Source organism: Microcaecilia unicolor, chromosome 7 (genome assembly GCF_901765095.1).
Source record: "Microcaecilia unicolor chromosome 7, aMicUni1.1, whole genome shotgun sequence".
Classification (NCBI taxonomy): Eukaryota; Metazoa; Chordata; class Amphibia; order Gymnophiona; family Siphonopidae; genus Microcaecilia; species Microcaecilia unicolor.
This window is the reverse complement of record NC_044037.1, coordinates 234881848-234898200: the sequence shown is the minus strand read 5'-3', so window position 1 is coordinate 234898200 and position 16353 is coordinate 234881848. Positions and strand designations below refer to the sequence as shown.

The 16353-nt window shown below is 41.0% G+C and overlaps 1 protein-coding gene across 1 annotated transcript in view; it reads right to left on the bottom strand.

The window, feature by feature from the left end:
* TTC21B (tetratricopeptide repeat domain 21B) overlaps positions 1-16353 on the bottom strand; it is a 220258-nt gene that overhangs the window by 33908 nt on the left and 169997 nt on the right. The window contains 2 exon segments of the mRNA XM_030209686.1: positions 7788-7983; positions 11329-11490. Of these exon segments, the coding sequence (XP_030065546.1) occupies positions 7788-7983; positions 11329-11490 (358 nt within the window).

Genomic DNA, 16353 nt, shown 5'->3' with positions numbered 1-16353 from the left:
TATCTTTATGTGACCGAATAGTGATGGCAAGGGCTCCATAACAAGTGCAAAAAGCAAGGGGGACAGTGCACATCCCTGACGCATGCCTTGATACAAAGAGAAGGAACTTGAGTATTGGCCGCTAACCCAAACAGAGGCACTCGGTGTCTCATATATTAACTGGAGCCAATGAGCAAACTAACCCAAGATACCAACCCTTTCTAGGACCGCAAAGAGAAATGGCCAACACACCCGATCGAACGCTTTTTCCGCGTCCAGTGATAGAAGACATAAGGGAGTATTCCTAGCTTGGGAATTATATATCATGTGAAGGGCTCTACGAATATTATCCAATGTTTGCCGCCCATGGACAAATCCAGTTTGGTCTTCATGTATCAGGGAGGGAAGATACCGCTGCAAACGGGAGGCCAAGATCTTAGTGAAGATCTTATAATTGACTCCCAGCACAGAAATAGGTCTATACGAGCTGCATAGTTGAGGATCCTTGCCTGGTTTGGGTATGACCGTTATAGTAGCCAGATGACCATTATAGTAGCCAGATTCCAGGTTTCTGGTATCGGTTGACCCGCCTCAAAAGAGTTAAATACCTTTAGCAACAATGGAGCCAACAATTTTCCAAAAGTCTTATAGAAATTATTAGTGAACTCATCAGGTCCCCGAGCTTTATTAGCGGCTAACCCCGATTGCTTGCTCTATTTCCTCCAGCTCGATAGGCCAAGACAGTATCTGTCCAGCGCTTTCTGGTAGCCTCGGTAGATCGATTTTATCAAGATACTCAGCAATAGAGTCTACAGAGGGGTCCACATCTGGGGATTATAGGGTTTCGTAGTAGTCCCTGAACGCCGATTTGATGTACTCGGGGTCTGAATGTATCTCACCCCTCCCATCTCTAAGATTCACAATTTGGGTTTGACTAGCATGCTGTTTAAGTTTGTAAGCTAAGAGTCTGCTAGCTTTATTGTTAAATTCAAAGTGGGATTGATGAACCCGCTGGAGTTGTTCAGAAAGATCAGCCAATTCAAGCTCACAAAGTTCTGTGCAAATTTTTTGTACTTGATCCAAGAGATGGGGTAGTGGTTGAGACTTATGCTGTTGTAGCCGGCTTCCTACCTGAGACAGCCGCTTCCTTAAGGTGTCCTCAACAAGAGATCGTTCTTTCCACACATGAGTTCTCAGCGCAATAAAATGACCTCACATTACAGCTTTAAAACCCTCCCAGAGGATTCCCGGTGTGACCTCCCTATTATCATTAAACTTTATGTATTCCTTAATCTGTTGCTCAAGTTGTGAGATGTTTGCCAAATCTGAGAGTAGTGCATCATCTAAGCACCACCGACGGGAAACCCGATGTATCCCAGGAAGAGTTCATTGCAACAAGACTGGTGAGTGATCTGACCATGTGCGGGATATTATTTGACTAGCCGTTGAGCCTGTGAAAACGGGCTACTTTTGGAATGGGGGGGGGGGGGGGGGGTTCTGAGCCCCCCCCCCCCCCGGAGTCGCCGCCGCCGCCCCTCCACCCGGCCCGAGCAGCACTGTAAACTTACATCAGCACGCAGCAGCACGCACATCAGCAAAGCTGCCGTCGGGGCGGGCTTCCTTCTCTGCCTGTGTCCCGCCCTCGTGTGACGTAACATCGGCGAGGGTGGGACAAAGGCAGAGAAGGAAGCCCGACGGCAGCTTTGCTGATGTGCCTGCTGCTGCGTGCTGATGTAAGTTCACAGTGCTCGGGCCAGATGGAGGGGTGGTAGCGACTCCGGGGGAGGGAGGGAGGGGGAGCGGTTCCGACGTCTGCAGCATGCCAGTAGAGACTTCCCTCTCTGCCCACCCCCATCATCACGTATTGAAGCGGGGGTGGGGCAGAAAGGGAAGTCTCTACTGCGCATTTGCGAGTGAGTACGGTCACTCGCTGTTTATATGTTTGATGTGTACTAGCTTGGCCTGAAATTAATGCATCCCCCAGCCAGAAATCGATCCGGGAAAAAGATTGATGAACTGGTGAAAAGTATGTATAGCTACGTGTGGTGGGGTTATCCTGGCACCAAAGATCTGACAACAGCCAACATGCTAAGAACGCATGGAGTCTGTCTCTGTCACGCCGGATGTAGAGAATCTTATATGAGGAATTATCTAATTGTGGGCATAGGGTGAGGTTGAAATCCCCTCCCAACAACAGAGAACCCTCCCCATGGTTCAAAAGTAACTGATTTAGGCTGGAAAAATATTCCCCATGGTCAGCATTAGGACCATATACATTCACTAGAGTGTAGACATGACCCCTAAGTGAGAAAACCACTAGTAAGTATCACCCTCCCGTCTCTTATGACTTTCAAAATTTCCCATGGCTTGGAATCACTAAAAGCAATCAAAACTCCCCTATTTTTAGAGTTATCAGTGTTAGATGCGAAATATATAGTGGAATACCTTCGTTGGTGGCACAGATGCTCATGGGTTGGTTTTAAATGGGTCTCCTGCACTAGGGCCACGTCCACCCGAAGGCGAAGCTGCCTCTTCCTAGGTATATTCAGCCCCCTAACATTCAGAAGTAACAATGTAATATCAGACATCTTGATCAACACATGTCCTCCTTCCACTCACCTCCAGAGAACCCCATGCATCCATCGTCCCCCAAATCCCTCACTCATTCCACCTCCTCCCATTCATCCCCCAAATCCTCCCCCTCCCATTTCCCCCCTCTTGCACCCGAGACTCCCCATCCGAATATTTAAGGTTGTCAACAGAGGAAGTACGAGTTAAATACCTGCCCACCTTATAGCTCACAGAAACAGCAAACAAAAAATTGGCTATCATTTATACAGGCAGCCTTAAATATTATACATAGAACATCTGTGAAACCCTGAATAATACATGAAGGAGCAACATCAAAGCTCCCCACAATACACCCCAAACCCTCGCGCAAACCACCTTAAAAGGCATGCTTGTTACCTGCCTCCAGGTAATATGTTATGGCCAGTATAGCCAGGTTAGAATATTGTTAAGTTCAAATCAGTCATGTGACCTGGGTGGCAGATTGCTGGCGCTGCAGTCGTCTATGGCCCTTCCCCACTCGTTGCCATTTAGGAGGGGGTGCCAAAGAAGGAGCGATCTTTCCAGGGCCTGAGGGTGTAGGCATCGCTGTTGGGCCCTCTTCGGTAGAATCTCCCGGAACTCTGATATCAATTTAATTTGATGCATCTTCCCATCTTTCTAGAAAACTAGTGCAAAGGGATGACGCCATCTGCAGCGGATGTCTAGTTCTCGAAGCCTCCTGGTGACTGGTTTTAACTCCGCTCGACGTTTAAGTGTGGCTGCTGCCAAATCTTGGTATATTTCTATATTGTAAGAGTCCCACTGAAAGTTCTGGACCTGACGCACCACCTTCATAACTTGTTTTTTAAGTTTATAATCTTGAAAGCATGTGATAATATCTTTAGATAAATTGTTTTGTGGTGGGCCAAGCGCTCCATGAGATCTTTCCAATAGGATAGTTATGGGTTCGAGCGTGACTCCACTCGCGGCCAACAGATCACTTACCAGCTTTTGAACTAGCGACTCACAATCTTGGTAGGCAGGAGTTTTGGGAAGATCCCTGAATCGCAGATTGCGCTGGCGGCTGCAATTTTCTAAATCGTTCAATTTATCCAGTAGTTGTTGTTAACCTGTCTGGAGATCCGCTACCTGCTGATCTAGAGTTCCAATTGCCTCTGAGTGCACATCTATATGATTTTCCGCATCTTCTAACCTGGATCCCAATTTGCATATCTCCCCCCGAAGATCTGCCCCGAGTGTCACCAGGTCAGCCCAAAGCGCTTTTAAGTCTGACCTGATTTCTTGCAGCCATTCCTTCAGATCTGGGAGAATCACCACCTCGGATTCCTCCAATTCTTTTCCTGAGGTAGGTAAGTCTATTTGGGAAGAATTCCCAGAGATTGCCTTTTTGTGCTGCGTCGTGGCCTCCAGCATGCTTCTTTGTTGCGTTGTCCCCCCACCAGGGCAGGCAAATCAAGAGAAGTCCACAGCCTCCTGCCGCAAACTCATCGTTTGTCAAGCTTATTGACTTCGTTATTGACCTTCTGCTCCTCACTCGTAAATTTAACGCAAGGTGCTTGGGTTTCGCTCAAAAGTTCCTGTGGGCTAGCGGGAGCTCAGCTCTTAGGCGGCCATTCTGCTCGATGATGTCACTTCCTCCTAGTAGAGGAGGTTTTTATGACTGGTGATGGTTATGCTTAGTCTTGTGACTGATCTAGTCTAGCTGAGTTTCTGAAGTCCTCCTTAGAAAAAGTTAAAGATTGGCATATTATATGGGAACAGTAAAAGAAAAGATGTTGCAGCACTTACATTAGATATTGTGCTGGACATTGATAGCAAGTCTGCTTGCCTTATTTGAAAATTAGACTCATGCAAATACCGACATTTACATCTGTATCTCACATACACATAGACAACCTGATTTTAGAATGCTGGCATTTGAATATGTAACTTGCATATATGTGTATATGGCATGGGGGGCATGGTTTGGGAGGGGCTGAAAAATATACATGTATTCCCCATTTCAGAAGGGGAATGCACGTCTATGATCTCCAGCATCAACATTGGAAATTACAGCTGCTCCCGGGGATGTCATGGTTTTATAAAGATGCTCGTTTGGGGCAGTGCTCTACAAGAAGGATTAAGAGAGGCTATCCCCATGATCCCCTAGTATTTTCCCCAAATGAAATTACTAGTGCCATTAGGTGGTATAGTAACTGGTCTAATCAACGTAAACATGATTGTGGACTCTGTACCTAACTGTGAGAACACAGAGGTTTAGGTTTCCAAAATGGCAGACATATACATCAAGTGTTTGCCACTTACATATATATGTTATAAAATACCAACATATACATGTAAGTGCTGGCAATTGTTGCCTCCATTGATGTTTTAAACATTGACATTTGTAAAATAGGGGTGTCGTCACATATAGCCAGCATATACATGTCCATTCCTGCAGGCAATTTAGAAAATCCTCTACGTTGGCAGATTCTTTTGTAAAATACTATTGGAATTTGACACGTCTCGGCCTGCATGTCTCAATTCCAGTTTGTATGTCCTATCTAAAATCTTCCTTATACTGCATAAAAGTAGGCTCTATGGGGTAACATCTATAACTGTGCCTAAATAAAGGCGCATATGCTATAAAGAAAAGTAGATGCCTACTTTCCCTTATAGAATGCTAGCATAACTGAGTATATTAGGTGCAAACACTTACCCCAAACTCAGAGCTGGCGTTAAGTGTGTATGCCTACGTTCCAGAGACAGGTATATAACTTATAGCATTCTATAAGTGACACATGTAACTCTACCTTGCCCACACTCTGCTCATGTGTACACCCACCTGCAAACTAGGTGGGTGTACGCATAAATATGACTGCTACCTGCAGCTTTTGAACATATACAAAACCAGTTTCATAGCACTGCATGTTCTATAAATGCCCAATTGTAGAACAGCTCTTAGGCACATATCCAACCATATGCATAAACATGCATGTATATGCTAGTATTCTATACATTTACATGTGTAACTGGTACATAAATGTAGATGCCTAGTTTATAGTATTTTCTGTGCACCTACTTTTATGTGCATGTACACTAGGGCAATTATTAAAAGCACCACAAAGGCAGATAACACGTTGTTATAATTCTCACGTTGCTTATAAAATTACCCCCTTATTGTGTCTGGGGAAATGCTGGTATTTAGGCCCCAAAATAATTAAATACATCCTGAAAAATAAACCCATAATCAAAGGACCTTAAACTCATTTAAAGACATGATTAACAACTAAATATATCTACTGAAACTATAGCGCATTTATAAAGATAATCAATCTGCAGTCTGGAAAATGTATTTCACACCTGGGGGAAATTCTATAATTAGGCACCCTAATGCATATGTGTGCACAAAATTAGGTACACACACACCAGATTAATGGCAGGTGTGAACGGGAGAACCTAAGCGTTACATGAAAATGGAAGACATGCCCACATCCCACTCATGCTCTGCCCACACGTACACCTCCTGTGCAGTTACATGCTACCTTACAGAAAAGTGTGCCATTTTCCTGTGCACATAAGTGCACAAGATGTATATAACTACACATACAGTTATAGAATTGTCGTTATATTGATAATTTAAAAAAACCAAACAAACAAGAGGGAGCGGCCAAGATGGCACCTGGCAAGTGATAGCATGCTACAGGAGTTCCTTGCTGTGTTTTGTGTTGCCTTGATTTTCTTTGCTAGTTTGTGTCTTGTTATGGGTAAACCTATAGGGAATTTCAAACAACTTGGCCATGTGAATTCCTGTTTCTTGACTTTCTGAGTCTAGAAGAGAGAACATTACCCTCAATGTGTCATTCCTCTGCACAGTACTGAAGTGTCTCACTGTTTGTCAGCAGTCTGATACGAAGAGATAAGACTCCCTGAAGAATAAGCCAGGTGAAGTAGGCTGAAAAAAATCTACAGTACAGGACATCTTCTTCAACCACTGGCATTAGAGGTAGGGGGAGGGTGGGAGGTGAAGATGCCACAAGAGCCCTGGCCCCACCAAACTTTTCCTGCCTCTTTCTCTTACCTGCAGAGCGATGGCACTTCTAGCTGCTAGCACTATGTTCTTATTAAAATCAGAAAGCAACTATTTTCTGTTTCTTGTGAGTAGAAACACAAGTTCCTGTTGTTCTGCAGAGAATTTAAATGTACTAGTGCTGGGAATGGGAAAGGGGGGGCTGGGGGCCAGCAAGAAGGTAGGTGAAAGAAGGGAGCTGGGAATCGGAGATGAGTTTAATGTAAGGGCTGGGAGCTGACATAAGGCTGAGGATGGGGAAAAGGGGGCTTACCTTTGTAATGATAGGAGTGGCAGAAGGGGTCTGATACTGGAGGCAGGTGGTACAAGGGGGCTGATGCTAGTGCTGGGAGAAGGGGGCTCAGAGATAACACAGGCACTGCAGAATAGGGGTTGAAGAAGAGATCTAATGCTGTGCGTTGGAAAAGGGGGCTGGGGGGCTTACAAAGGCATAAGTAGGAGACATGAACTAAGGATGGGAGGAGAGGGTTGGGGGCTGATGCAGGGGCTCTAGTGGACAGATACTGGGAGGTGGAGGATAGGAGAAACAAGGGCATATGTAGGGAAAGTTGAAGATTGAGAAGCAGAAGGATGGATGGAGGAGTTGGGGTTGGAGGCAGAATTTGTCTCCCCTCCCACCACCACAAAAAAAAAAAAGGCATTCTGCTGTCTTCTACCCCTATCCTCAACTTAGAAGCATCACTACATGGGACGGTCTAATATGAAAATGTGGACTACCTTAAGGATAAACCAATAGAAGGCTGCTGAGCAAATCTAGAGAAAAAGACAACATCCTCAACTGAAGAACACCTAAACAGTATTCTCTTTTCATGAGGGTTGCCTGATCCAAAATTGATTCCCTGAGGGAGAAGTCAGCCACAGTCACAAGAAGTAAAGTAGATCTGTGTAATTTTCTATGTAATACTGAAGAATATTTTTCTAAGAGAGAGCAAGCTCCTCAGTGCAGTTAAGAAAAAATGCCACTGACAGTTGAACTTAAACTGATAGCAATTGGTGGTTGGTTGCCTGGCTATCTGGATTCATAGCTTTGTTTGTGCAGCGCTGCGTACGCCTTGTAGCGCTATAGAATGCTAAATAGTAGTAGTAGTAGAATTCCCATCTCAGGTGGCTCCTTAAAGCAGCATGTAACCGTGCGAAATAGAAGCGCCAGAAAGAAAACAGTACCAACCTCTGCAGATGCTACTTCCGTAAACGTATTTAAGGCTCGCTCAACATTTGATTTCTGCTTTGTTGCCATTAAGCAATAATTTTCCATAATACGAAGCTGTATGTGACCTTGCACTGTTTGAGGTTTGAGTTCCTTGAGAAGTTTCTCTGCTGTTCTTACAGCTAGCTGTACAGATTCTTGTTTTTCTGTGGAATTACTGTGTATAATAAAAATGATTTATGTAATTGCATAGTAAATATAATGTATGTTTTAAAACAAATTTACCAGTGAACAAAATTAACAGCTGGATTAATTTCAAGTCAGTAAAATATGGTGTTCAAGTAATGTATCATTAGCAAAATTAGGGGTCCTTTTACTAAGGTGTGCTGAAAAATGGCCAGTGGTAGTGTAGGCGCGTATTTTGGGCACACGCAGATCTATTTTTCAGCACACCTGCAAAAAATGCCTTTTTAAAAATTTTTGCCGAAAATGGATGTGCGACAAAATAAAAATTGGTGTGCGTCCAGTTTGGGTCTGAGACTTTACCGCCAGCCACTTACCTAGTGGTAAAGTCTCACGCAGTAACCAGGCGTAATGACCTACACATGTCTAATGCCACTTGGCACACATCTGATACATCTGGACGCGCTCTAAAAATGAAATTAACGCAAGAGCCACGCGGTAGCCGGGTAGTAACTCTATTTTGGCACATGTTGGGCATGCGTAGATGCTTACGCAGCTTAGTAAAAGGGTCCCTTAATTATCCTTACTGCAATACAAGAAGTTTGCAGCCCAAGATGATACTTAAATGCAGATATAGCAATCTTTACTGTAAATTAATATATAGTTGCAACTGTCCCTAGAGGTTTGTACAGTCAAGATTCTGGGTGGGGAAGCAAAGCTGAGATATTTTCCTCGTTAGGATTCTAAAGAGGACCACTCCAACAAGAAGAAAGAAGCGCCCTAATTGTCACATACATTTAAGAAATGTAAACAGTAAACAAATATCAGCACATTTATAAAAGTATTTTTGAAAATGTTACTATGTTATCATCTAAGTAGTGAACTATATTAATAAAAAATGAACGTTAACTACAGCAACAACAGAATCACTATCATAAACACAAAAAAGGGAGAGGGGGTGGCAATTTTAAGATTTGGTGAAAATTTATAGACCAACAATTTCTATTGCCATAATGTCAAATACTGTCTCGAGGAAGGCAAAAACTCAAGATGGGTCTGTTAGGTTAATAAAGAAGAAATGGTGGAGGTGATTACTACTTTAAAAATGACTCCAGAAGAGACTTATTGGACTAGATTTTATATACGGTGCCAAAAAAAAGTGCTATTCTATAAACCACGATTAAAGTTAGGGTTGTGCGTAAATTTAGGCACTGCCATTTGCACCAACAAAAACATGATGTAAAATGCTCACGCCTAAATGTATGCACGGAGACCCCATATTCTATAATTATTACAAGTGTAACTCAAAAACCATGCCCCTGATCCATCCTGAAATGCCCATGACCCTCCCATTTCCACACCCCCTTTTATGGGCCATGCGTAAAGTTTAGGCATGGATCCCGTGCCTAACTTTATGTGTGTAAGTTCTAATTAAATCTAATTAGAGCCAAGAATTGCTTGTTAAAAAGCCTTCATTATTTAATTAAATTGCACGTGCCCAAATTTACATGCACATTTTTTTTATAGAATTTGGGGGATTGTGTACTTTTACAGATAAGTGACACTACTGTTTAATAGCGAACTCTGCAAGTGATTTGTGACAAGGGATTTTTCAATTTTGTGATTTTGTGGCACACATTAGTCAACACAAAATTATAGATTGGATATTGGTGTGTGCATTGGACTGTTTCTGTTTCTGACCCTTTTTGAAGTGCAGACGCACTATGGATTTAGAATTTGCATATGTACTTATGAAAAGTGGGATCCTAGTGATTGTGAACTGCAGTGTATTTAGTATCACTATTTATAGTGTCACCAAGTTTTTCCTCTCTCCTGATTTCCCCTATGTTACATTGAATGGTTTCTGATCTTTAAACAAAATGTAATATTACACAAAGGGAACCTGAGTAAACACAGTTTTAGTGGCTGCCGTGCGGTATTGCCAACAAGCCCATTCACTTTGAATGGACTGTGTCGGCAGTACCACACCGGCAGCTGCTAGCACAGCTTTGTAAAAGTGTGTGTGTGGGGGGCTATCTAACACTTTATCCATGTGAAAAAGTAACTGACCCCTTAGTTACTCAATCAACCAGCTGACCACATTTCACCATAATTAGATTCTGCTGACAGAACACAGCCAGGTTTGACTGTAGAATCTTGTTGAATCTAAACCTCACTATACATCAGACCTTTTCATGAGGGTTAAGTAGACACCACAAAGTTCCTACAAGAACGTTATGCCACAATCAAAGGAAATTCCAAAAGAGATGAGAAAAAACGTTGTTGAAACATATCAGCCTGGAAAGGGTTACAAAGCCACTTCTAAAGCTCTACTGAACCACAATGAGAGCCATTACCTTCCAATAGAGAAGACTTGGAACAGTGGTGAAACTTCCCAGGAGTGGCTGACCTGCCAAAATTACTCCAAGAGCATAGCAACAACTCATCCAGGAAGTCACAAAACTTCCCATATCATCTTCCAAAGAACTGCAGACCTCTCTAGCCTCAGCTAAGGTTCATAACTTCACAATAAGAGAGACTGGGCAAAAATGGGATTCATGGGAATGTTGTAAGGTGGAAGCCACTGCTATGCAAACATAATATCAATGTTTGTCTCACATTTGTAAACAAACATCTGGATGATCCCCAAGCTTTTTGGGATAATGTTCTATGGACAGACAAATCAAAAGTGGAACTCTTTGGACAACACTGGTTCCATTATGTCTGACAAATAGAAAAAATAGCATTCCTCACTAAGAACATCATACCAACATTCAAACATGGTGGTTGTAGTGTGATGGTATGGAGATGCTTTTTTGCCTCAAGACCTTGAATTATGCATTGTACTAGAGAATTCTTAAGGAAAATGTTCAGTCATTTGCCTATTTGTTATACAGCAAGACAATGATCCAAAACACAAAAGCAAATCTACATCTGAATGTGTGAGGAAAAACAAAATTAAAATTTTGAACTGGCCTAGTCAAACTCCTTACTTGAATCCAATAGAGATGTAGTCAGGACATAAAACAAGCTGTTCATGCACCAACACCTAAGAACATATCTGAATTAAAGCAGTTCTGCAAAAAGAGTGGGCTAAGATTCCTATCAAGACTAAAACTAGTTTGACAAGACATATACTTTTACAAGCTTTGTGCATACTGTGGCAGTGTTCTCTAGGGTGAGGTTAGGCCAAGGGAGTCAAAAAACACACATAGTTATGGATTTTCAAAACTGCACACACTATTTTCCCCAGAAAAAGTACTCAAAGAAAAGGTAGGCGGAAATCTCTGTACAAACTTTTTCTCATGGCAATAATCAAAGCAAAATTATACAAGTAGTTCTGCTCCGTATAAAGAAAGATGACAATGTGATTACTTACTTTATATCCCCATCCAAATTTTCAAAAACCTCACCACCTACAGTTTCATTATCTGGATTCAAACAAATTTCTATCATGTTACAGATTGCATTTTGTCCCCAATCACTGTCTTTTCTGGCTTTATTGAAATGTCGAAGTGCATCGTTAGGTTCCCCAATATACCTTGAAAGATAAAAATTTTTTTATGTTGTATAAATATGTATGCTAATGATGTTAATATTTGAACCATTTCATGTAAATTGACATCTTGCAACATACAACATACATTTGGTTTCCCATACAAGGGTACTGTTTTCTCTGATAATTACAGTGTTCAATTTACAATACATTTAACTCCTTTCTCCTAAAACTATACAGAAACCACTGCCATAGAATTCTGTGTGTAGAACACTAATAAATAAACTAGCCATCTTTGGTAAAAACTTTGGATGAACATAGAGGTGACAAGTGCTTGACATTCACTTATTTGTCTATCCAGAGTAATCACTATTACAAAAAGCACTTCCCAGGTGAGATGCTTGAGTGAATTCCATTTGTTCACAAGGTGGCTTCATGAGAGATATAAGAGCATTATTGAGTTTTAATGCACAGGAGGCTTCTGAATTTGTGGTCTGACAAAGTCGACTTTTCATGAATTAAGATTAGACATCGTGAAGCTGGAAGCTTTGTCATTGGGGACATGATAGGCTGAAAGTGTGTTGAGATGTACTCTGATGGAAGACATTTGCAACCCTAGACAATAGAGATAGCACATGTATATAAGTATTGTATTTGGAAGGCATTGTAAAGCACCATGTGAAAAAGCTCTTCCATTTAAAAGGCACAGGTATGCCTGGTAGGTGTTCTTGGTGTAGACAAGATATTTTGAATAGTTGTTGGTAGACCCAGAACAGAAAATACTACTATTTACTGATCAGGACCAAATCACTGTACTCTCTCCAATACGTTTTGTTAATACATCTTTATAAGTACATAAGCACTGACAAACTGGGAAAAGACCAAGGGTTCATCAAGCCCAGCATCCTGTCTCTGACAGTCGCCAATCAAGGCTTCAATAACCTGGCAACCCCCCCCCCCACCCCCCCCAAAAAAAAAAATTAATAATGTTCAATGGACTTTATAAGTACCAGTTCATCAAGTGCAGACAACATGAATACTAGGCTTTCATATGGATGCTAAACTCACTTTTCAACATCAAATAGCTCAGGTGGTTCGATGTCCTTTCTATAAGCTTAGATTAATTAAATCCATCCAGCCATTAATACACCCTCCTGCATTAAATATTAAATATACTAGTGCACTCTGTAGTTATCACCCAACTAGATTACTGTAATTTTCTATATATGGGCATTTGCATCACAGATTGTCACCTGCAGCAATAAAACTCATCAATGCCCTTAAAAAATTTGATCATGCAATACCTTATCTCAAAAATGCTCACTGGTTGCCCATATTCCACCTGTTTCTGCTGTTTTTTTAAGACCCGTAACACTGAAGAACCCTCTTATCTTGCCTGTTATTTAACCTCCTACATTCCACTATGTGATCTTCAATCAGTACATCATAATCGTCTTACTGTACCAACTTATATAGAAATTCATCAAGAACACTCTCGTCGTATGATGTTCTCAATACAAGGCCCCGAACTGTGAAATGCTCTCCCGTTACACCTTCGTCAACTCATATCTTTAGCCCAATTCAAAGGATTTCAGGATTTGAACGTCCCTGACTATTATCGAAACGAAAGATGAACATCCATCTTGTTTCGAAAATACGGGTTTCCCTGCCCCTGGATGGGGACGTTTTGCGAGGACAGCCAAATCGAAACAAGGATGTCCCTTTCGATTATGCCCCTCCACGTGTCATTCAGTTGAATATACAGAAGACTTCTTATCATTATCATTTAACAGTTCTGCAATTTCAGTGACCCCTAATGCAGGTGCTTGGTCGCCGAAACACGGCCTGTATCGGGTCTTTCCAATAAAGAACTCTTCATTGTTCTGATTCTGGAGGTTAACGTGTGCTTTTGTTTTTGTATTTACCCTTTGGTGTACTCTTTTACCCTCTTTTGATTGACTTTATATGTTTAATGATATTTCATGTATTACATAGGGTATATTTTTAAAGCAAATTGAATCACTATCTTTTGGCTGGCCATCCCTTAGCACGCATGAATCAATCTACAAGGAGATAATGTATGGATGGGTTTGGTACTTTTGCATGCTTTGTTTTTATCTTCATTTACTTTTTTATCTTTTAGTTTTTGTTTTAAACTATTTCAATCTTTTTTCATTGTTTTATCTTCTTCATCTATTATTTTGTTACCAATTATTTATTGTATTCTGCTTTTTTATTTTTGGTACCCCTTTTTCTTTTTTTTAAGTGTCCTGTTAGAAAAAAAAAGTTGTGCTTTTAAGCATTTTGGCCCATTTTTATCTGATGACCCAACATGGAGTCACGCTGCCATTTTTGGCATAATTTAAGGGCCCTGTTTACTAAGCTGCGCCAGTGGTGCACTAGTGTTTTTAGTGCACGCTAAGCATTAGCACACGCTAACCATGTAGATGGCTATAATATTCCTATGGGCATCTACATGGTTAGCATGCACTAATTTTTAGCACCACTAAAAATGCTAGCTTACCTTAGTAAACAGGAGCCTTTTATTAATATGTTTGAAAGAATAAGATAGTGTTTTAAAATAAGAAATAATGTTTTGTCATATTTTAGTCAATATGCAAAATCAGTGGCATTTTTATTTTCACTTTGAAACCGCAATTTTAAATGCTTAATCTTAGCTGTTTTAAGCATTGTTTTGTTTTGGGGTTTTTTTTAAAACTTTTTATAAGACATTTAGCTCCTCAGCACTATTAATGTTGGTTTCTACTGTTTTTAGTGAATTTTACAATTATGTTTAATCAGGATTAATTGCAATGTGTTTTTTTTAAATTGCTTGAAATCAATATTTAACACTTGGTATTCATTTCTTTTGACCTGTGGATTTGACTCCAAATGGTATTTTTAGGTTCCTTTCTTCCCTGTCACACTGTGTATTTGATTACTATGGGTATTAGACTGCTTGTGTGCCTGTGAGGGCAGTACTGTATGACCCTGTGATTTTTTTTCCCCCTTTGGCACTGTTTTTATTAAACTGGTACTACTAGATGGTCATCAAAACGGTACACCCAGCTATTTTTGCATGCAGCTAGTTGTTTTGATTGGATTCACTGCAGCTGTGCCTGTTACATGAGGTCAGTACTGTATGACTCAACTAGATAGATGTTTTAACAACTGGCTTTCTGTGAAACTGTTACTATATAAACTTTATAAGAATAAGGTTAGTGGTCTGGCAGTGTTTACAGAGTACCTTAGTACAGAATATTTGAATATAAGAGAATTTCTTCTCATATAAACAATTTTTAAAATGTTTTCTAGGATACAGGGATATAGGTACAGATATATGCTGATTTTCTCTAGTTTTCTCTCTAACAGCGTGCAGCATGTTCTGGGATCCCAGTGTGAGCAACTTTTAGAATTTTCAGGAATTTGCACCACAGGAGAACTCTGGTGTGGATTTTTCACTGGATTTCATTCTGCCTATGTAACAGGTGTTTTGCCTTCACAGACTGGGAAATTGGGACTGCCTGTCCCTCCCACTTCCCAAGAAACAGAGATTAGACTGTGAAGGAGAAGAGCTCTTGGATGCTGGATCCCCTCTTTCAGAAGAGTGGATAGGAATGGACTTTTGAAACAGGATGTGGTGTTGAATGCAGATGCCTGGTTGGTGAAGTTGCTTTCAGGGGAGGATTCTTCAGAAGGGAGCATATTTCATAAGGATGAATAATAAGAGATTCTTGTGCAGGTGTCTACGGTTTTGAGGTTTGAGGAGTAGCCCAAGGAGGCTGCTTGGATGCTGGACATAGTAGATGACAGAAGATAAACGACTGAACTCAGTTAAGCTTCCTTTTTGGGAATCATCGTTGTTTGGAGAAGAGCTAGACAAACTGGTCAAGAGTCTTGGGGAGACTAAGATTCCCAGGCTGCCAGAGGATAAGCTGACGTTCATAGGTAGAGGCCTTATGGGCAGAGGGCATTTCTGAGAGGTATGCTGGTATAGGCCTGGTAGGATGGGTGTGAATCAGAGCAGTCATTTTTTATTCAGAGGACCCAGTCCTTTCGGGATTCTAACCTTGCCTCTGCTGCCCCAGGTTGTACTTCCCAGTGAAGATGATTTTTTCTTGTTCTGTCCTCTTCCTTTTTTTTTCTTATTTATTTTGATATTGTCTTTTAAGTTAAGAAAAATGTTTTGAAATCATCTCATACATCCTTTATTTGAATGTTCTCTTAGGTGGGATAATTTCTTAACAAAGTTCTGAATTTGCCCGAGGCAGGCATTTTGTGCTGAAACATGTTGGGCATTTGTCTGAATATTTGGAACATTTAGATTTCTATTTGTTTTTAAAATATCTCATCTAATAAACTTATTGTACTATGTATTACTGGCTGTCTGCAAGGTTGCTTTTTGTTCATGGATTTATCCTGTACTGCAGTCACATTTTTGTCTCTTTTTTTCTGCTGTCATGAGGTATTTGAAACCAAGTTAGGTGTTAATCTGGTGGAACTGAGTGACACTTGAGGTGATAGCCCATTTTGACAAAGTTGAGAATCCAGGAATTGGGTGTAGCTGAAGAATGCATTGTATCTTACCTCCTACAGCTAGAGCACAATGGGAGAAATTCTATAAATGGTGCCCAAACTTAAGAGGCAGATGCACTAAGCTTTAATGACCCTTTAACGAAGAATTTTCGAACCGTGGCATGCATTAAAGGCCATTTTCTGACCACGGTAGCAGAAAACGAAAACGGAATGCAGATGAGCAAATTGTGTAGAAACCCCATAGAAACGAGATGCATCAAAGTTTTCCAACTACCCTAACGCAGGAAAAGAGCCAGAACGCTAACGACAGGTCTGTACCTGTCGTTAGGGCTATCCGACTGAAAACTGTAATGTAAAAAACAAAAAGAAAAG